This window comes from Vigna angularis, chromosome 7, assembly GCF_016808095.1.
Source record: "Vigna angularis cultivar LongXiaoDou No.4 chromosome 7, ASM1680809v1, whole genome shotgun sequence".
Taxonomy (NCBI): domain Eukaryota; kingdom Viridiplantae; phylum Streptophyta; class Magnoliopsida; order Fabales; family Fabaceae; genus Vigna; species Vigna angularis.
The window spans coordinates 24,285,615-24,309,961 of NC_068976.1; the positions used below are offsets into that span (position 1 = coordinate 24,285,615).

General features: G+C 30.8%; 2 protein-coding genes across 2 annotated transcripts; both read right to left on the reverse strand.

Moving 5' to 3' along the window:
• Window positions 1–5,161: 5,161 nt before the first annotated feature.
• On the reverse strand, window positions 5,162–6,002 carry LOC108337735 (LOB domain-containing protein 21). Its single transcript, XM_017574317.2, has one exon. It carries the CDS (start codon window positions 5,856–5,858, stop codon window positions 5,313–5,315), a length of 546 nt encoding a protein of 181 aa, XP_017429806.1. The 5' UTR covers window positions 5,859–6,002; the 3' UTR covers window positions 5,162–5,312.
• Window positions 6,003–12,330: 6,328 nt separating this feature from the next.
• On the reverse strand, window positions 12,331–14,119 carry LOC108337161 (alcohol acyltransferase 9). The gene has a single exon (XM_017573627.2). The coding sequence runs from the start codon at window positions 13,856–13,858 to the stop codon at window positions 12,539–12,541; it is 1,320 nt and encodes a 439-aa protein (XP_017429116.1). The 5' UTR covers window positions 13,859–14,119; the 3' UTR covers window positions 12,331–12,538.
• Window positions 14,120–24,347: the final 10,228 nt, after the last annotated feature.

Consider the following 24,347-nt stretch of genomic DNA (forward strand, 5'->3'; position numbering starts at 1 on the left):
GGAAAAAAAAACAACCTTTTTTTTTCTCAGAACACACAGCCCAGATAAATTCCTTATCTTTTCTTAATTTACTAATGGACCATTTAGTTTAACATCAAGGTATTAATATTTTTTAAAGTTAGAAGAAAAGGTGTATATTATTGAAACGTCGATTTTGTTTTATTATAGATAGAAGAATTGATTTCAAAATTCAAAAGGAAAAGACTTGAATATTATGTTTTGAGTGAAAAATTGAAAAGAATGCAGAATCTCTCTACTACTATGTGACAGTCACTTTCGAAAGTAAAGAAAAAAGATGGAATAGTTTTTGCATGTCTTGGATATGGTAAGCAGTCAAAGAGTTGATGATATTTGGTTTTACTTTAATATTTTTTTTTTCACTTTAACGTTTTTATCTCTGAACAAAAAAGCAGCAAACACTGTGTTTATTATTTAGTAAGAGAAAAATTTGGAATACCTTTAGTAAACTGTAATTGGTCTGGCTTAGTACCATTCCCCTACCTCATCTTTGGCTGATATGTTTTTCCTTCTTCACTTATTGAACACCAGAAAGATGCTCCTTCCTCCAATAAAAAAATATTAAAATCAAAATTATATATATATATTAAGTGATATTGAAACTAAGTCTCTCAATGAAAATTTAAAGAAATTTTCATTTTCACAAGTTAATATTTCAATTTTAAGTTCTTTGAGATATTTAGATACAAATAAAATGTCTCACATTAAATAAAAATAAAAGATGAACATAAATTTATATATATATAAATATTTCCATTAAATTTATATATACATATAAAATATTTTTATTAATAAGAGACGAGTGATATAAAAACAAATTTATTATTAAATAAAAACAAAAAATAAATATAAATTTATATACACATAGTAAAATATCTTTTGAAGTAATATATATTTAAATTGTATTTAATTTTGATTTTTAAAATATATGTGATTATTGTGTGTACCATAACAATATATAATTTTTAAAAATAAAAAAAAGGAAATATAGTGATCCATTGGGAAAAAAAAATGTTTTGTAAAGAAAAATGTTCAAACTTTAAACGTTCTGCTATTGGGGTTGTGATGAAGACAAGTTCTAAAAACTTGTGCTAGTAAAAAATACTGGATAATATCTCCCATTCTCATATCTAAGAGACAGCTAGAACTTGATCACTACAAAAGTCTAGGTCTCTGAATAATGAAGACAATTCTTTAGCACAATTTAAACCAAATTATCTCCATTATAAATTCTATGAAACTCTATCTTAAGATTAAAAACGGAAAACATTATTTTATTAAAACATTATATTTATAACATTGTTAGTTAAACATGTGGATAATTAATGGTATAAAAAATAACAAACTAATATAATAGAAGTAACAACTTTTTAGTGATTGACTTCCATCAAATTAATAATATAAAAAAAATAGAATGTAATAAAATTCTATTCATAGTAATAGAAAAGTTTATATTACTAGCCTGGTTTAGATTCATAAAATTTTTAAATAAAAATTTTAATATTTGAGCCAGTGAATATCAAGATTGATTCATTTGTGCTATATTCAATAAAACTGAAAATTTTAAACTAATTTATTGATTCAATACGTGAACCGATCAAGTTAATCTAAATTTATTGATAATTTATAGTTTTTTTTTTCAATTTGTCATTTGAGACAAAAATGGTAATTCAAGTGGTGAATTTTCAATAAAACAAAATAAATAATAGAGAGGCTGGTTTAAATAATGGTATCCTAGTTTAATAAGTTGGTAAGAGAGAGAATGGTATGTTGCCGCTCACAAGCTTTTGACTGAGTCAAGCTAGGGCCATTCATTCATATACACCTCACATCTTATTTATTTTTGTCGACAAATCTTCATTTAAAGTTCAAAAAATATTGCGTCTCAGAGTTAGAATTTAATAATTAAATTAAGTTAGATTAAATTTAATTAAAGTCCTAGTCAAATTTTATGTATCACATATATTCATAAATTTTTAATTGAGTTCTTATTTAAAAAATGATTGAGTATTTAAAATATTTGTTTTTTATTTTTCTGAAGTATTATTTTATTTGATTTTTACTCTAAGGATGGTGTATCTCTTACTTTTATCATCTCGTATCGAATTCTCTAATTTATTTGTTTTTTTCTCTTACTTTTATTTTATTTAACTTATCAATTAATTTGTTCATTTCCTTTTTAAGAATGAGCTATACCTATAATGAAGTGGTCAAAGAAATTTATGAACTTTTATCATTTCGTCCTCCTTTCATAGGTATAGGTATAGAAAATAAGCGAATTAATTGATGGGTTTGAGAAAAAAAAATAAAAGAATTAAATACATTATTTCGTTCATAATAAAATCAAACTAGAGAGTATTTAGACGGAAATAAAAAGTTAAATAAAATAATTGTTTTTTAACAAACATTGAATTGAAAATACGCTATATACTTAAAACTTAATTAACCAATGAATTAAATTTAAAAAATAAGTACAATACTCATTAAGATGATAATTAAACCACATTGAACCATTTTTGTCTAAACCAAAATACTTTTTTTGTCTTTTCTAATTTAAGTTTTTTTTACATTTAATTATATTTTAATTTTTAGCAACCTTAAAATGGAAGACAAACGATTAAAAACAAGAAAAATGGTAAAACGACGTTAAAATATTTTATTATTTTTAATTTTTTTGTGTCTGCATCAAAGAAATTATCAATGTTGAATAATATTTATGTACATTTTTGTCCTCTAAATAACATTTAGAAAATAGTTATTGTTTGTATGAATTTATATTATTTTAATTAGTGAAGTTAATTATTCTAAATCTAACTCTAGTAGATTCAATTTTAATTAGAATTAATTATCCTGAATTTCAACATAAAAATAATAAACTAAATTATGATTAATTACATCTTAGACAGTAATTTAGAGTACTACACCACATTTCAAACCACAAGATGCAATCATTATCGTTTCATGAAAGGGTTTTAGGGTGTTTTTTTTTTACTTTTAACGTCCCAAAAAAATACTAACATGGGAGTTGTTAATTGACGTCCGAATGACTATTTTTCGATGATAATTAACATACAAAATGACTATTTTCGACATCAATTAATGTTTGAAAATGATCATTTTTGACATCAAATGAGATCTAAAAATGCACTTTGAGACATCCTTCTTTTTTGTTTTTTTAATAAATGAATCATTTTTAGAGTTTTATCAAACCTAAAAAACAGAAAACTAACAAAATGTAGCTCAATTTTGACATTTAATATATCCAGGACTCATTTTCAAAGTGTATGAACTAAATACAAACTAAAACAAATGTTGCATATCTTTAAACGACCATAACTTTTACTCTGGTTGGTCGATTTGACATTAAATTATTGGTTGGTCGATTTGACATTAAATTATTACTGAGCGTATATTTGTGTAAAATGAAAGAAATATTATACGTTCTTGTTGCCATAAACTTTGTCCAATAATGGTTTGAGTTTGACCATAGAAGATTTCACACAAAGATAAAGGAAATAAATTTTCACCATTCTGCCCAAAATTTTAATGAATTTACTAACATATAACATCTGTAAAGTGATATTGAGACGTCTTATAATTCTTTGACATATGAAACTAGGACATTTGACATCATACATGAATACATTTTTACATTCACATCAAATATTTTTTTTATCAAATTTTCTCAATAAAATGTTGGAAATGGAGAATTTCGATGTTAATTAATCGTATGAAGTCGAAAAATATAAATTCTGACATCAAAAATTCAACATTTATTTACAAAAAAAATTCACCAATCATGTTTTTATGTTGATTTTTTTGTATTATGACATTAAATGTGAGTCAAAGTCCATTTCTGTAATTTCTGTACTATAGTGAAAAAAAACTAATGAACTAAACCCAACAACTAAGAAAACCAGAGAAAGACTAATAATAGTTATTGTAAATTATAGGGTGTTCAAGACAATAATTAATATAGCATGCTCACATACATGAGGTATAAACATGTTTTCTATAAGTTGTTAATAGCAAAATAAATAAATAAATGTAATATATATATTTTAAAAAAAATCAAACTTAAAATGACATGAAATATAAAAGAAATATTTAAGAAAAAGATCAGCAAAAGTAAAATGAATTCAATCGTCGTACAAAAATCATTTGAAATTATGAACTTTTGTTTTCAACTACAATCGCACAATATTCAAGATGTAATGTCTAGAAATATGATGTATAGTAATTTTATTAATTTAATTTGATCATCCAACTTTGCTTAATAAAAGATCGACTTATATATAGTGAATATAGAATCTGAAACCATATGTTGTGGATAATGTAAAGTTGGGAATATTTTGAATATTTTACTTGATTAATTTTTTTAAAAAGTAACAGTTGGTGAGAATGTTAAATTTAAGTTGATATTTAATTTAGATTAGGCATGATAAAATGGGGAAGATAAATGTCACCTCAAACTCAAAGTGAGGAAAGGGATGGAAGATGATAATGCATCCATCCTCCTCCATTTTCTAACGCATACCCCACTTCTTTAATGCGCGTCCTTTTCCCTTCAAACAATCAACGGTCCATACCAACCTTCCACGCCAACCGTCCGATCAAGATCAATCTCTCTAACTTTTTACTTACTACTGTTACACCACCCACTTCCTTCTCCTCACCTTCTTCTCCACTTTCTTCACAAAATACCTTATCTCATATACCCATCACGACAAATCCCTAAATTTATATAAAATACTCATTAATTTCAATATCAAAATTTTAAATAATATGTGTTATTTAGACTAATACTTAGATTTTCTTCTCTTATTTCTTCCACGCGGAAGAAGAGATGACCAAAATTTGGATGAATGAAGATACTCATTTATTAGAATCTATATATGTGTGTTTTAGGGGCACAGATTTATGTTCACTGTATCATCAACTTCAAATATCATACTATTTTTATCGTTATCATTCTGTAGTTTCTCCTAGCATGGACAAAAATTAGATACACGTCTATTTCTATCTTCGAGTTAACCTATTTTAGTAATTTCTGTTATGATTTTATGATTCAACGAAAACAGTGAAATATATAGAACTATTTAGAATTTCCAATCGAGATAGAAGAATAACGTACGCTGGGTGATAGCTGGGACAGGAATTACGAAAGCAAACTATTTAAAAACTAAGAGCAGTTCATTGCAGGAAGTGCTTATTAGCATATACAACGCAGTCGGTAATTCTGATCGATCAGAACTGAGAAGAGTTGCAACGAAGGAGAGAGAGAGAACATAAGATCATAATATATAAGGGATTTGAATGAAATCATCGACCATTTCGTGTCTGGTCAATGGCGGAGATTGAGAGGAAGAGTTGTGGCAGAAGTTGTCACTGAAATCGTTGCAAGAGAAAAATTCAGGGAAGGGTGGCAAACTGACATGGGAATTGAAGGAGTTGTTGGAGGTGGCGATGGCGGCGGAAGGAGTGGTGGCAGCGGCAGCATAACGAGCGAGACGATCCTTAGCAATGGCAAGGTCGTGTTGAAGCTCGACCATCTTCCTCTGGAGAAGAGCTATGGCACCGATACATCCATAAATGGGGTCTCTGAGCCTGGCTTCTGCTTCATAAGCAAGAGAATTGACGGTGTCCTCTCTCTGCTCCTCGGGAACTTCGATGAGGATCTTGCTGACATTGCTGGCTCCAAAAACCTTGTGCACCTTGGCAAATTTCTTGCACTCATCAGAGCGAAAGTAAGGTGCAAATATACAATTGGGTATGCATCTTCGCTTCAAGAACTTGCAGGCTGCACAAGAGGAACTGGAACGTGGCTCGTAACCCTTCATGCCTCTCTGAAAATATTCCTTCAAAGTTTGCAGTTATAAGTGTATGGCTTTTCTCTATATAGTTATTTTGCAGAATTGGTATTTAAGGCAAAGCATGTTACCATGGCCATTGGCTCAGCTAGGTCGCAGGTTAGGGACTTGCATGGGCCAGTGTTGTTCTTTTAATGCATTTATTTTCATTTGTTCATCATTTTATTTATTTATTTTTTAATTTTATGGCATCCATTCAAATTGGGAGTGCAAAAGTAGGTCCAAATAATTGATTCATGTGGACAATGGGTGGTATGAGTTGGTAGTTTTCAAGTTAGATATGATAGTTCATGAATAAAGATGAGGATATTTTGATTGATTGAAGAAAAGAAATATTCTCAATAAAAGCAAAATTATCCCTTGGCAGTGAGAGGTATGGTCATTACAAAGAAACCAATAAGATCGAATTGAGTACTTTAAATGTAGTTGGAACCTTCAGGACAACATAGTGGAGCCAAAATTAAAGCCAGTGAAATGTTGTTTTTATGCTTTCTATATCATTAGATATTTCGTTTTTTCCGTTATTTTTACTCCCTTATCAATCTCACCAACTGTTACATTACATCCCCCAGATTAATTCTTAATCACGTCATTAAAATTCCAAAACAAGAAATACAAGCTGTCAGCTTTAATAATTACCAAATTTATTAACATGTTTTTACAGTTAAAATTATTTGTTTAGAATAAAAAAAGGAAAAAAAAGTTGAAGTGATTGAGTTGCAATTTTGTAAGCGTGGGGAAAAGCTGACTTTATTGTTATTGGATTGATCGTGTTTGGGATTTTATAGAGAAAATAATAAGAAGGAAGAAAAGAAGAATGAATAGTAATGGGAATAAAGATGTTGGAAGGTTAAACGGAGTCGTAAACGTGGTATAACCACTTTCTATCATTGCACATCACTGTGCGGGTGCAACTGTAAAGATTTGCTATCTCATTATGGAATCTAATATAATAATTGCAGATTGCATTGTTAGGTGGACTCATCATAGCCCCACCTTTGTACCGACTTCCATCACCCTTTCAAATTATTCAAATTCTATTTTCTTATGATAAATATCAAATATTACTTTAAGGTTTCAATCATTTTTATATATACATTTTTTATTTTTTATCATATTATTAAAAGTATTATGTAAAAACTAATTTAAAGTATATAAATGAGTATAAATTTCATTTTAAAAATCAGTTTTGTGAGATTGATTTAAATTTAAAGTTTACTTCTTAATTATTGGACTACTTATTAATATTAGAAGTCTCATCGACTAGAAATAAAATCAATTTAGAATATATATAAATCATATGTAAAAATAAAAATAAAATTTAAAAAAGAAAAATCGGTTTTTAAATAACCCGAAAACTTTTCTATTGGAGGTTAACTTTCATTCTCTATAGTTCTTTGAATTAAAGTTTTGGGATAGAATCTTATTTATGTTATATATAATGAAATGTAATTGAAAAATAATAGCCTAAAGAAAGAAAAACTTTTTACGAGCGCAACCAAACGCAATAATTTAGATAAGTGATTTGTTTAACTTCAAACTCAAATCATGTAAATATTTAACTATTTTTATGTTTAAGCTTATGGATAAGTAAAAAATAATGTAAAGTAACATCATTTGAAATGTGAAAAAGATACAAATATGAAGAAAAAAACTAAAATTCTTTATTGGATAAAAAGAGATCATTCAATCTAAAGTTGAATAAGAATCCAATAATCTTTTTTTCCCATTTAATTTATTTGGTCTTCTTTGTAGACTAGAGTTAGGCACATGAGGCTTTTTGAGACAAATTGTCTTTTGAATACATTTTCAATTATGATCTCTTAATTGATGTAACACTAACTATCATTCTATAGTAGTTCCACGTAGATTTGTTATTAAAGTAAACATGATAAATATTGTCAGATTTAAAAGCACATTGTACCATTTATTTTCTAAAATAAAAGCATAAAAATTGACTAAAACAAATTTAAATAAATGTTAACACATCACTTATGAGGTCATTTTATTTTTTCTTAAGTTTTAATCTAATTGTGGATTCCTATACACAATCGTAACTTCATTTTTATTATTTGCAGTTCAATTTTATTAAATTAATTTCATTATTATAATTAAATATGAATAAAATATTTTAATAAATAATATTTAACATATGCAAAAAAAAAAGTGATAGCATCCAAAAAATGATTTTATCTCGCCTATAAATTTTAATAATAAACAGTAAATTTATTTTTTTAGTTAAAGGAAATATATAACTGTAAAATGTTTATTACCTTTCAAATTCATTTTTCTATCATTTTTTTTGTTACTTATTGTCTAATTTGACCTACGGTAGCGTTATTAGATCATAGTCTTCATTATCAATTAGTATATCCATGTTATAAAATATCAGATAAATTTGAAATTTCAAAAATTATATTCTCTTTACCCTTTAGGACTCCGTTCATGAGGATTGCATACGTTAGTTTGTTGTCATATTTACTTTAATTATTTATTTCTTTACAATAATTTTGTTTTCCACTTCTTTAACCATACAATACAAGAAAAAATAGAATTAATATATGAAAAATTCATCAATAATAGTAAAGTTTTGTCAATAAAAAGAAACATTTGAAAAAAAAAATAACAACCAGTAAAATGTTTGTCGACTACATATATCTTACTAAAAGTTATGTTATCTTTCTTGCTTTAATTGTTTTTCACTTGTTTGACCATATCACCCAATTTTTTGTGTTAGAAGATGTATTTAAAACTTTTGATTTGTTCTTTGTTTTTTTGTTACCTATATATGGCCCAATTTGACCCACATTGGTGTTATTGGATCATAATTTTCACAATCAATTAGTGTATTTATATTATAAAATGTCAAATACATTTAAAATTTTGAAAGAAATTTAGAAATTTTTGTTCTCTTTCAAAATTTTAACCTTGATTTTTGATTGATTTTGATTTTGATTCTGGTTCATCTCTCAACATTTATTGTGCATGCTCAAAATTGAATTCTCCACCATGATTCACTTTTTCTATGATCATGATCTTATTCATAATAATCTATGAATAGTTAAATCATTTTGTTAACTCTAAATCTTTGACTTTTCAGTTAACTTAGTTTCCTTGCTCAAAATTGGTTGTGATATATATAGTAATTATACTTATTTAAACAAATACTTTTTATGTCGTCAAATCTTACCCATGGAATTTTTTTCTGAGATATTAAGTAATGTTTTAATAAGGGTTGGTTCGCTTTTATTGAGAAACAAATGCTAGATTTTTTTTACTAGCTAATCTTTTTCTATATTCCCCACAAATAAATTGAGAAATAAAAATACATGAAGACCTATATGGAATAATAAAACTCGTAGCAACGAATACATGAAATGATGAGATTTTGATAAATCATGATTATTTATCATCAGTAGAGGTTCGAAGTAATGATTATTTTGAAAAAAAAAATTGATAATTATATTAGTTAATGTACCGATCGGTCCTCCTGACACATAGACCGAGCGAGCGGTTAAACCAATGCCGCCCACCCAGGTCACAATCATGGTCGAGCGTCCAAGGTCGTCCATCCAGGTCAACCATCAAGAACGAGCGGCCTGCCAAGGTCGTCCATCCAGGCCAACCGACTGAATATCCATCGTGACCGGTTACCCTTTCGGGCGGCTGCCACAAGCGTCCCTCCCAGGTTGACATTCCTGGGCCGGTTATCCTTCTGGGCGGCCGCCACAACCGTCCCTCACAGGTTGACATTCCTGGGCCGGTTATCTTGCTGGGCGGCCGCCATAACCGTCCCTCCTAGGTTGACATCATTAGCCGGTCACCCTACTGACCGGCCGCCACAACCGTCCCTCCCAAGATTGACATCCTCGGCCGGTCACCCTGGTGACCAGCCGTCACGACCGTCATTCACTATGTCGACTACGCGATTAAACACTAATGAGTCATTAAAACCCTTAATGAAGATTAAGGTATGATTAGGCCATTTTCAGGCCCACGAAAGGTAAAAGCCCATTACAATCAGTATAAATAAAGGTCCCAGGTATGATTTCTGGAACAAATTCCTTATTATGCAATACATACATGCATCACAAACCGCTCTGTCATATTACTGACTTGAGCGTCGGAGTGCCTTTGACAGGTACCCGACCGCCCGGCTTGGAGTATGGAGCAGTGCTTGGAGTATGAGGACGACCGCCCGGCTTGGAGTATGGAGCAGGGCTTGGAGTACGAGGACGACCGCCCGGCTTGGAGTGTGGAGCAGCGTCAGTCCGTCACTGTACCGTCCGCTCGGCCTTCTTCGGTTCGTGGGATTCAGCAGCGACCGTCCAGTTTTCGTTAGCTTCTAGTGTCCCAGGCGCTAGAGCCGCTCGATCTGCGTCAGCTAGTGAGAAAGCGTCCGCCCAGTCCGTAGCAGCTTCATCGTTCATCCGTCCGCCTCTACCGTTCGTGATCGTCCGCCCGACCTTCGACAAACTTGTGTGTTTTATTGGTTGGAATCATTTGATGTAACACAAACAAGTTTGGAATTTGATAATAATACAAGAGTGAATTTTTAATTGATAACTTGGGTGCTAAATTGTGAGCAAAATAAGACACATAATGATTCTACTATCACTTTAATAGTAAATTTAAGTAGAAATGTAACATTTGAATCACAATGATACAAAAAACGAAGAGTGATAATAAAAAATGTAGACTTAATAATCACAAAAAATTATCTTAAAGACTATCCCAAGTATGTTTTATTTTCCTTATTTACATGTTTCAAACAATGTTTTTATTTTATACATGAGAAGATTATTAATATGTGATACTTTGTTGAGTTCTCATGTTTCAAGTAAGCTGTGATGGTGTAGGAACTGTTTGTGAAGAGTTAGAATGAAAATTACATTCCACAATGCAAATTCAATGAGTCAGATATAGTAGTGCTGATTTACTTTATACAGAGTTCGTGTAGAGAGATTCATTGAGCACATTTTAGATTTAAGAATGTTGTATTTTGGTGAAAGTAATACAAAAATTCATAGGTTTTGTCTCAAAATATAAATCTAGAAAAAATTACCAGTGAGATAAAGGATAAACCTTATATATCTTTTTGTTTTTTTTAAAAGGGTGGGAACACTACAAATGTCCTATGCTGATAAAAAAAAAAACTACTTCATTTGATATTTAATCTTTCTCACATTATACCATTTTTTCAGCATTCTTCTATGTTTATGCACCTTCAGATTTATGAATTGTTTTGTATAAGAAATCTAATATAAGAAATAAAATTTTAAAATAAAATAATAATATTTATGATTGCTAAATGAAAATATAAAAGAATGACAGTATCAAATTATCATCATCCTTAAGGCTGCATGGGATTTTAATCCAACGTGGGCTATACATTGGGTTCGGCCACTTCAAATTTTCAATTGCTTTCTCCACCTCTATATTTTCTCCTCACACCTTCCGATTACAATCTAAAAAATTCTTACACTTTTAGAAAATAACTTTCAGAATGTGTCAAAGAGCCCCTATTTATGTACGTTTAAAGCTTAAAAGCTAATTTGGTTATTGCATTGCTTATAGAAGTGCGGAAGCAAATCATATAAGCGCAGAAAGAAAAAATCGATATTTTAATGCTAATCCCAATGTCATTGTATTACTTTAAGAGAATATGAAACGAGTATGCTTTTTGCAACTTTTTTCCTCAATGTGGATTAGCCTTATAGGTTATTGCGGTGTTTATGGAGGTGCGAATAGAGTTCTAGAGATGCGAAAAGAAAATTTCCATATTCTGTTGCTAAGCCCATCCGTCAAATAATATTTAAAATAATTTCTTTGTACAAATAAATATTATAAAAAAAAATCAGTTTACCAAAATTTGGATGATTATTAAAAAGCACCTTGTCCAAATTCATTTGAAGAAAATATATAGGTGGAAAAAACAATTAAAAATTTGAAGAGGATGAAAAACCCATACAGCATTAATAATATCCTGGGCCAACCCCACTCAATCTTCTTGGATAGTCATTCATATCTACTTGATTTCATCATTCATGGCCGAAAAACCAAAATTGTTTAGTAATGGCGAGTTCAAGTTATTCTTGATGGTTCCCTGAAAAGATGGCGATTAATAAGCACAAGTTTCCCTGTTGCCCCTCGGGTTCGACAGCCATGTCTAAGTCAAAGAGATTCTTGTAATGAAACATCATCTAACCTACGAATACTGTCAACAGTTTTCAATCCCGTGCTTGCTGAAAACGATGCAAAGAAGAAATTTGGGCATTTGAGGAATAAAGTACGAGATCCATATGATTCTTAAATGAAGGGAAAGAGCCAATTCTAGTGCTGAATCATTACTTTATTAACACAACAACTCAACATGGGTCAATGTAAAAGGATTGTAGCATGTTATTTAAAAGCTTAAAAATGAAATTAGGTAGCGTTGGAGTATCCGAGAAAGAAGTAAAATTGCAGATATGGCATGCATACATAAGACAGTGTGTTTTTGGTTACAGATTAGCGTAAAAAGGGTAAAAAATTGAAGTAGATGATAGAGGTTATGGGAGGATGTTGTGAGATACGTAATTGTTATTGGTAAAAGGTGAAGCATAATAAGAATGAGAGAAGAAGCATAGTAGAAAAAAAGAAGAGATGAGTCAGAGGTGAGAGGAACGCATGAAAAGGTGGTAATTGTCAACGGCGGAAGTGGGGACAGCGACCATGACCTTCACACTAACACACTCATCTCTCACCGGCAAGAACAAACAGTACCTATCGCAGCACACGGGTCCCACGTGCCAAGCCTTTCCCAAACCCACGTCAATATTCTCCAACCCCAGCCTCGACCACTGCGACACTATCAACACCCCAACCGGGTCGGGGCACCCTTTCCTCTCCCAGACCCACTCCATCACCTCCCTCACGTGTTCCTTCCCCACCCTCTCCTTAGCCCGCTTCACCAAACCCGACCCGAACCCCACCCCTCCCTCTTCCAACTCCCTCGCACTCGTCTCCGCACACCCCAAAACAAACGCGTTCCCGTAATACCCCTCGGGCAAACCCGGCTTCAAACGGTTCCGCACGTTTATACTGAACACCAGCTTCAGTTTCTGGTTCCCCGGAAACCCTATAGCTCTCGCCCAGCTTCTCCACACGTGCGCCGCCAGTACCTCGAACGAAGTGTACCGCGCCGCCTCGCCGTCTTCGCTCGTGGACCGCGCCACTCGCTTTAACTCGTTCAGCCGCGTCTTGTCGAACGTAATCGACGTTGGTTTTAGCCCGGTCGAGACCTTGTTCATGAAGCTGCATAGGTCCGGGACTCGGCTAAACTCGGGATGACTGGCTGAATCCACCCGCGTCTCCTCCCCGCGCGGTGGTTTCAGAAGGTGACGCTCCCAAACCGGTTTCTGTATGCGCATGTAACTCGTCTCGAGTCTCTCGTTGGCCAACTCGGCGAAGTGGTTGAGAAACTCCGCGCTGCCGATGCCGTCGCAGAGGCAGTGGTTGATCCCGATGGCTATAGCGGCGGCGCCGTCGACGAGCCAGGTCAGCTGAACCACCAGCGGCGGGGATCCCTTGAGCACGTCTGCCACGTGGAGCGACAACAACGGCCTCCATTGCGCAACTGTTTTAGGCGCTTTTTCAAAGTCGTTGGCCTTGTAACGGACAGCGAAGGCTTCTATGAACACCGCGCCTTGGGCCGCACACACCACCTCCAGGCCCGGGCCATCGGGCTTGGGCCTGACCCTGCCCGCGAAGGGGTAGTAGGGAACCAGGGCTTTGGCTAATGCCGATTTTAGACGGGCCGTGGTGTTAGGCTGGTCCAGCCCAGGGGAGGGCTTGTAGACTAACAGATACTCTATGGTGAAACGAAGGAAGAGTTGCGAATCAAGCGCTGATAGAGCGAGCACGCAGCGTGGAGTGGGCTCAGAAGGTGTAATCACCGATGCTTCTTTTACACGCACGGAAGTTCCCATTTTTGTTCTCTGGTTTAGTTTTTTGGGCTGGGAATTTTGTAACTTTTGCAACTTTTGCAACTTGGGCTTGGGAAGAGAAGCTTATACTCAAGAGATGCCTGATTTAGAACAAACAGGTTGCGTGCGAGTGTTAGGGTGAATACATACATATGACGCAACAAATGGATGATATTTATAAGGCACGAGAACATGTGAGTTGCTCGTGGGTTCTTCTTGAGGTGAGATGCGAATTCTCATGCAGTTTTATTACTGAAGTAATTGACGTGATAACAGTAATTGTGGTTTTAAAAATCAATCTTAGGTGGTTGAAACATGTGTAATAAAATTCACAGAAATTCTTAAATTCTATGTGGGGGCCCAAGTGTAATATGGTTGTAGAATCAGAGATTTGGGAAGAAGAGTAGTGTTGTCAAGCATTTATTTAGGAACTTGATTTTGGGGTGCCAAGATTCTCTGGGCATCTTTGCGGAAGAAAATGAATATGAAAACAAAGGCGGTACACTGTAGAACAGATGTGCCCGTTTGCTATTTTTGTCTTTTGGGTTGGACTGATAGCTATTACTCCCTCCATCTCAATCACCCACAAGCAAGCAAGCACAATTATTTTTCAGACTTTTGTTTATCACATTGCTTACAGTTGTAGGGTGTTAGATTATAGTAAAAAATATTTGCTTTACACATAGAAAAAAGTTGTGTATTTTTGTGGTGTTTGTGAAGTGTGACATTGTGGTGAGGTTGACGTGAGTCGTGGCTTCACCGGCCTTTCTGTCATTCTGTCCAGTTTGTGTCCCCATAATAGGGTAGCTATACCTGGCAGAAATTTCACCATCCAAAAATATTAAAATGCAATAGGTGAAAACCACTCTCTGGGAGGATAGGCATGGATAAAAGTTAAGTTTAAAGCATTCCCTTTCCTACATATAAAAATCCATCATCTATATTTGGTTAGGCATACATGTTATTCATCAAGTCATAGTCGTAAATTTCATTTTGGCACACTTTTTAGTAAATATATACAATTTTTCAGAGGGGTTTTTTCCTTTTAGTAATTTATAAAATGTGATAGAACTTGAACCCAGTATGATGTTTTTACCTACTGTTGTATATATATATTTCTATCGCTAACCCCGAAGTCAGACAAATTATAGTTGCATGGATCCACATAATGGAGAACAACCTAGAGAGTGGGGTCTTGGATGGTTTTTCTCTTTATCTCTTCTAAGAATATGTATTTTTTATTACCTTCTTTCGTTTAAGATATTCCAATGATTCAAAGATGGTTATATCACAGAAGCTTGGAGAAGAGATTCTGTCAAAACCACTAAACATTTTATATACTTGGTTTTAGAATAGTGTTAATTGTGAAATGATATCATTAAAATCAATTACGGTTTCGTTTAAGAATTTAAAATTTCTTTAAAAATTTTATCCTTAAAATCATGTTATAAAGTAATTATATGATAGAAAAGAAATTGAAAGAAGGTTGGGTTTTTGACATTAGCATGCATGAGGTTGAGAAGGACAGAAGCAGAGTGAAATCCAGAACGTTGGTATCACCGGCCAATTAATTCTCGTGCAGATTCTCTCTTGAAACATCGTCTCCTTCTTCCACACAAGACAAAATATGGGCAGTGAAGAGATTGAGACGCATATGGTTCTTAATTAACGCAACAGTACACTATCATACTACAGAGACAAGGTAAAAATAAAGTCTATCAACAGTACAATTTTTCTTTATATTATTATTTCTTATTAATGAATAAAGAAAGCATATGTGAGACCATAGGACCTACCCTTCCCCCACTTGGATCCAATTTCAGATTAAGATCATCACCATATCTCCCTAAAACCTTTCAACTAAAGGCTTTTATAGGGCTTATCAAAAGCTTGTTGCCATTGGTTCATGGTGGATGTGCATGGATATGTGCATGAAAAATTTTGGTAAATTTCTTGCACTCTTTTTCTGATTCCTTCTTGCTTTGGCTGCTTTTTTTTGTCCTGTTTGCTGCATGCCCATCACATCTTTTCGCAAAAGTAAGATATATGTTTATCAACTTATGAATTATTAATTAATTAAAGAAAATAAAACATATTTAAATACACCACTTTTCTCCTATTTTGAAGGAACCTAGCCAGCTATATACCCATTCGAACTGTGTAACGCTGATTTGAAGGTTTTGTTCTCAAGATTATGGACAGTGATATATTACTTAATTAGCTAAGCAAAAGAGGATAATATAAGAGTAGAATCTGTGCGAATCCAGGAAAAAAAAAAAAGTCCAAGTGCTAGCCACTATAAACGACAGATTAACTAGGCATGTATGAGAATTAGAATCGAATACAGATTACATAATCACAAAAATTATTTATAATCAACAGAAATCTCACGTATTAATAACGTTTATATTCGGATATTTATTTAGAAAAATAATAATAATAATATAAGTACAGACATTGATTAATATTAGTTGGTTTCATATTTGCGATAATTTAAAACAAAAGTTATATTCATTTTAGTTAATCAAATTATATCATACTTTTAATCATTATTTTTTAATTCTTATTAATTATTAACGTTTGTTCTTGTTTTTTTTTGGGTTATATAGACCTAATTTTTGTGAGATGGAATCATTCCCTTTATAGAATTAAAGTTCTATGTGTTAGATTAATTTAATTTAATATTAACTCAAATGATTTTAATGTAAAATATTTTAATGTAATGATATTAAATTGTAAAGGAATTAAAGTCATTTAAATTATTTTAGAGATATTAAAACTAATTCTTGTTCTTCTTACTTTATTAAGGACATTGTGGTCTTTTAATAAATATTTTAAAAGAACTTGTTACTAAAAGTTACGTTACTCATTTTATAAAAGAATAAATATATTTTTAGATAATATTTCACTTGGCAAAGGACAACACTTTAACAATACAAATTATTTACTTTTATTCATGTTTGTTTATCCAGAATATGTCAAGTATATTAAGAATGACACATTTTATAGTCCATTAAAGTGTATGTTATAAAAAAATAAGTGTATTTATTTTACAAAATAAGATAAATACATAATTAAAGTACATATAGTTTGAATTCAATGAGCTTTTTTAAAATATTAATGACTGAATTTGTTTAAATGTGTATAATATATTTTCTATGGGTAACTCTTTTGATTAAATTCAATATTTTAAATTATGTTCATTGGTAATGATCCACTTTTAACTAGGTTTATGAATTTAGATTTTATGTTGATAATGAATTATATCCCTTCAATCATTATTGAAATTGATACATAATTAAAGTCTATATAGTTTGAATCTGATGAGTTTTTTAGAATGTTAATGATTAAGTTTGTTTAAATCTCTAGTAAAGAAACAATCTTTTAACATGTTTAATACGCCTTAATTTTCACAAAACTGAAGCATATTAAAACGTGATGGTATTTTTGTAATTAAGGCGAACTTATACGCCTCAGTTAAATGGAAATCGAAGCTTATACTTTTTACTGTTTTAGTTATTTATGAAACTAAAGCATAAAACCCCTCTCCAAATCCACCCACCTCTCTGCAAGTCACTGACAACTTTTCGATTAAGGCATACTGCTTCGGTCTTCATCGAACCGATGTCATTAAGCATTTATGTTTCGATTTGCCTTCTAACCGAGGCATATATGTTATTTTGAATTTTTTTTAGCTCTTTAGGCATCGGTTAGCAGATACTCTCGTTCACCAAGCTAGTCAAATTCTGAATCTTAACAAACATTTTCTTATACAACTCCTCCAAACCCTTGGTGTAGTTCCTAGCATCAGACTCAACCATTCTGCTCAACTGCCCAACCTCAAACCCGTCAATGCACTCGGTGAGCTCCCTCTAGTCATTGGCGGCCTGCTTCATCTGGGTGAGCCTCTCGTCACCAGCTTCATCCATCGAGGACCCATGAAGCCCGCAGTAGAGTGTGAGGAGGCTTGAGGTCGGGGATCTTCTGCAACGTACGGTGGATCGTCCATGGCGGTGGAGGCTTGAGTCTTGTATCTCTGTCAAGGCTTTAGGACCTGGGTATTACTTTACAATCAAGATTTGGCCACCAAACTAGTAAATTTTTACAACATTTGTAACTCTATTCGGAATGCCCATCAATTGTTCGATCAAATTCCCAAAGGGAATTTGTTTCTTTGGAACGTCTTGATTCAGTATTTTTGGCCTGTTTGTTTGATATTTTTTGTTACTGTTATTTACTCTGAGATGTAATTGATGTTGTAAAGAGATTTTTGGAGATGAATTAACTTTAAGTGCTTGAAACCAATATGTTCATTTCAAAGAGTTTTTTTTTTTCGTGTGCTGGCATCAACAGGTTATTGTCATTTCCTTGTGATGAGTGAAAAAAATTGCTTTCGTAAAAAAATGATTAATCAGGCTGGAGTCTTAGAAACAACTCTTTTTGCCAAAATCATGTCAAAGGTTTTGGAATGAAAAACTAATGAGCTCGAGAATTGGCATGCATTTTGCCATAGGCCTTTGGTTTGGAAGCATTTTTTCATCATTATAGGTATTTGGTGACATTCTGTTTTATGCTTGGCATGCGGAGGTTGAACATTTTCTTCTATTCAACTTACTAAATATCATAGGAAACAAGTACTTTTTGGTGTTTTAAATACAATATTGAAGTTTTTAATGATTTTTGGAAGCATATCCAATGTTCATTTTGAAAGGATATGATTTTGGCAAAATTCATGTTGAAATAGTTTTTTTATGTTGTATAGTTCTTTCATTCTAAAATGAAATAGTTAATAATCATCATTTGCACACTTTTTTCATACAATTCAAACTATTGCTTTTATTTTAATTCAATCAATCCGGTTGTAGAATATTTGAGAACATAATATGCAAACCTTCACCTTAAATAATGATATCTATAATGGGAATTTACCTTAAATCAAAGGAAGAGATACTGCCTCGGTGCAGTAGGAACTGAGGCGAAAAGTCCTTCGAGAAAAAAAATATATAAAATGAAAAAATTGTACTGCTTCGGTTATTTGTGAACCGAGGCAAAATCCTACCCCTTTTTGCCTCGGTTCACAACCGAGGCAAAAAACTTATCTCTTTTTGTCTTGCCTGTATATGTCTCGGTTGCGGAACCGCTGTTTATAGCCGAAAATAACCGCTGTCGTTTCCCTCGACTACACTAGTGAATGTGTGCAATTATGTATAATATATTTTCTTTGGGTAACTCTTTTGATCAAATTTAATGTTTCAAAATTATGTTCATTGGTATGAAATGATTCACTTTTAACTGGGTTTATGAATGTAGATTTTATGTTGATATAATGAATTAAATTCCTTCAATTCCACCATTATTAAGACTGATACATAATTAAAGTCCATATAGTTTGAATTCGATGAGTTTTTTAGAATATTAATGATTGAGTTTATTTAAATGTGTGCAATTATGTATAATATATTTTCTTAGGGTAACTCTTTTGATCAAATTCAATGTTTTAAATTATGTTCATTGGTATGAAATGATTCACTTTTAACTAGATTTAAAAATTTAGATTTTATGTTGATAATGAATTAAATTCCTTCAACCATTATTGAGACTGATACAAAACCTGATAGGTCTCTTAATGATGCTTCGAAACAATCTAATAGATTGACATTAAACTTTATAAAATTGTCTATGATTGAAAATTGTAAGTCATCTATGTCCAAAACTATAAAAATACTAAGAAATTCATGAAATTGGTTAAAGATTTCTCGCAATGGGATAATACTAACAAGTTGATTACGAAAAACCTAACAAGTGAACTCACAAACAAAAAGTTTGATTGGTCTTAATCTATTCATCATCATGTAACTGAAATATGTAATCTCATGACAAAGTTGAAGTCCATGGAAATTGAAGTGAGCGAGTAATTTCCAATACAATTCATTTTGAACTCCTTTCTTGTTAAATTTGACCCGTTCTAGTTGAATTATAACACCCTTAAAGAAAAGTGAAACTTTTACGAAATTAAGACCTTGTTGGTTTAGGAGGAAAGGAGATTTGAAGTAAATATTATTTATTTTTTCTATGAACTTGGATAAAAGAAAGTTACTTATATGTTTTATTGTTATTGTATACTTTCTGTGTTTGTCTAGATGACCTATAAATTATTGATAAAAAATGACATATTGTGATAGTCATCACATTTTGTGATCATTAAAATTTTCCAAGAGTATGTTTGCTCAGAAAGAGTCTTATGTTTGGTTCTATTAAGTTGAGATCCAACAGAGTTAACAATGTTTGTATTTGAGAAGTCACAATTTGGTACACTGAGCGATGAAAGGTAGAGACCATAGTGGGGTCAAAGGAAGTTTTACCAAGTAGGTGAATATCTAATCTTAGACTAGGATATTCATAAACTAAACTTGAGACTATATGATACTTGTTCAGCATCGCTAATGTTAAGTAGTGAGTATATATCTCTTTTGTGAACTAATAAATGGTTTATATTCTCGAGATAGAAATGATTATGATTGTATTAATATTTCTATAAGAAATACTCAACTACATAATCACTTCTCAAAGTAACTTTTAATGTTCATAGTAGATCATTATAAGTAAAATATGAATCCATATGTATGAAAAAAATGAGATTGAGTTTTCTGGTTGTATGTCCAATTTTAGGCCTTCAATGTTTATATTGTTTGTTGAGTTTATTAATATTGATATTTAAAGCTTACAAATACCTCACTTCTTTCATATTTTTCTTTCATAGGTACATGATGTACGAGTAAAAGAAAAAAATGTTCAATAAAAATTGTTTGAAAAATTATTAAAATTTTTTTTTAAAATTTGATTTGTGGATAATTTATATTAATATCCTTAGAAGAAATTATTGGGAGATTTTCTAGACACAATGTTTTTTCTTTATTTAAAGACCTGTATGCTATAGATTTGATATTATAATAATGATTTATATTATTATATTAAATTTATGAAATCTGTACTTAATATTGAATATATTATTAAAAATAAGTCTAAAGTGCATGATAATCATTCTATTTATTTATGATATTAAAAATTAGGTCACATCTAAGAAACGAATAATGAGGTTAATGAAAAATTACATTTGACCTCAATTGGATTTTTATAACTAGAATATATATTTGATTAAAATCAAACCAAATAGATATTTATTAATTCTATTACAATAAGTAGTGAAATTTTAGGATGAATACAATATATTTATGCACCTTTTCACATTCCAAGAGTATTTTATAACCTTTATAAAGGATTTTTTTTCACATTATTATTATTATTTGTATCTTCTTCAAGAAAAACCTCAATTAATATACTTCTTAAAAGTATTGGTAGAAAGAGAATTAAATAAAAAAATGAAAATTGTAAGATCTAATAGGTAGTGAATTTTATGGAAAATCCACTAAAAATAAACAATATCTTCGTCTATTTACAAAATTTCTTAAGAGTAGATATACTATGTCTCAACAAACTTACAAGTAACACTATTGAAGTTGAAGATAATATAGTTTTCATTCTAAACCATTTTCAAATTGGATTATGCTTTTAGTTTGAGAGTTAAACTAAATCGGAAATGATTTTGTCATTGGGTTAATTAGTTAAAAAATATCACTTTTTAAGGAAAAAGTATCTTAAATGGAATTTTTATTATTTTATACTTATAGTAACTATAAATAATATTGACATGATAATATATATATATATATATATATGTATATATAACTGAAAAAAAATATAATAAGATTTGCATTATATACTAAATATTTTTCAATAAAATAATATACAAAATCAATTATATTTTATATTATGTGTTTTATTGTATATCCAAAATTGTATAAAACTCTAAATCATAACAACTCAATGATCAAACCCGAAATTTAACAACTTTATTTTATTTTTCTCATAATTATTACATGCAAGAAGAAAATGAGATAAATTTGATTATTAGCTAATATTTTCTTAACTGAATGTTTAAAAAGGAGACTGGTAGAACTAAAAGATGAGAAGGGGGAAGTGTAGAAATTAAGACAGAAAAATTAACACGAGTGAAAAAAAAAACGAGAGGAAAATCGTGATATTCAACTAAATTATCTAACTTATTCTCTTCACACTTTAAAAAAAAATCATTAGCACCATATCTAATCAATTAATACAATAGACATATAATTAAATTTACAACTATAATAAATTATGCATGTAAATAAATACACGTGAAAACTTAAATTTTCACACGATATATATAAAAATGTGTGACCCATAAAAATTTAAATGCTTACCATATTAAATGATGTTTTTAAAAAATAAAAATAATTTCCGAAATCAATCATTAAATGATATATTTATATCAAATATCTTCTAATTGTATACTTTTTCTAATATAATTTATAGATATTATTTAAATTTAAACACACTATATTATATTAATAGACATATAAATGATACATTTGAATAAAAATATTTTATTTTCATAATTTATTCCGTTGTAATTTATCAATTCAAAAGATGGAAAAAAATATATTTAATTTTTAAAATATATAATTTATAACGACGTTAATACTATAATTACAATTGATTAAGTGAAAAAAAAATAGTTATTTGTGATTGTTAACAAATAAACAAAATAATGACTTTAAAAAAATGGAGGGTGTTTTACCCTAAGCGTTTCACCTTGCATTTTCAATTTCCTAAAATACCCCCTAAATAATAAGGTGGTTATTCATTAATTCTATGTTTGTTGACAATTTTTGTATCAAGCATGGAATACACCTCATTTTCTCCTATCACATGAAACATGCACTCCTACACTCTCATTTCTCATTTATTAAAAAATCCTACACCCCTTCACCTCATTAACAAAAAAAACTTATTCAAAATATAAATAAATAATTACTATATATAAATATTTGTATCAAATAATAAAATCTTACTAACAATAAAAAAATTATAATTAAATAAAATTTTAAAACACAAAATTTAAACATAAAATTCATATAAAATAAAATCGTTAAAAGAAACAAAATATTAGTCATCACATTTGACAACGTGAAAGGTCTGTATCAGAAGTGAAAAACAGATACAGCGTACATCGGATAACCGATGCAGCCCGTATCGGTTATCCACATCCGATACGGGCTTTACGCATTTCAACCCAAACCTTTTACAGATCATTTTATTCTAAGAAAATATTGTAATCATGTACTCTACACTCTACAAACATATGTTGCAAAACAAATTGAAAAGCAAAAAACACACCAACCAACCTGCACCGAAAATGGACAAACGCGAGCAACGAATTCAAGCAACGTGTGGCTAGATGCACGGTGTAAAAACAAGTTGAACGAAGAAGAAGAACTTGTGCTTCTGCCTGCGAAAGAGAGCAAAGAGAAGGACAATGTGAAATCGAAAAACGAAGCTCTGTGCCTAAAAAAGATGAAACACATATATGAAGCAAAAATGAAGACGAACATGTACTTGCCAAAGAGAAGAAGACCGGACGACAATTTCTACCTGTGCGAATTGAGGAAGACAAAGCCTCTGAAGTTGCCTTGTGTGTTGCAATGAAGAAGAGAAAGCTTGAGAAAGAGAACAAAATACAAAATGGGATTTGAAAACCAACAAAAACCTAAAGTCTGAAACTGTTGACAAACAAATTGTTTAGAAATCTTTGAATAATATTATTTTGTTTAAAAAAATTAAAAAAAAATTAATTAGGGGTAAAATAGGTACTTGATTAAAGTTTGGAGGTGTATGGTGAAAGGCTTGGGGTGAAACACCACAAAATGGAAGCAAAAGCGTTTGAACCCATGGAATAACTGAGCTCATATTGGACCTTAATGGGCTTAAGTACACTGTTTGTTGGTTGCCCTAAAACTTAATACCTCGTATACAACTTCTATTAGAAAAAGATAAAATGCCTCATCTTAAAAAAAAATATGAAAAAACGTGAAAAAAGATGATGAGATAATTTTACAGAGAAAGACTCAGTTGTTATCAAGTGAAATGAACCATTGAAAGTCTTTGAGATAATTTAGTATCAACTTTTTTTGTTTTGTTTAATTTTTTTTAAGGAACTTTATTTTGTAAGTTTTTTAACATAAGGTTGATTTAATCTCTATTTGTTTTATTTTTTATTTTTATTATTTGTAAATTATTCTATGAAATGACGTGATTATTAAATTTTGAAACGTCAATTTAAACGGAATGTTATAGTTTTAACATGAATTGTATATTAAAAACAAAATTATTTTAATTTTAAATATTAAAATTAAAAATTTAAATTAAGAAATTTGAAGAAAGGAATAAAATGTATTTGAAAAAAATAAAAAAGAGTTATAGAATGGGTTTTGGAAGGGCAGAAAGTGAAGGCATAAAGACAAAATGAGACAGAAGCAAAAAGTTTTTACTTGTGCGTCATAGAGCATTGTCTCACTCACTCTGTCCTCCTCAAGAAGAGAGGGTCCAACCCTTT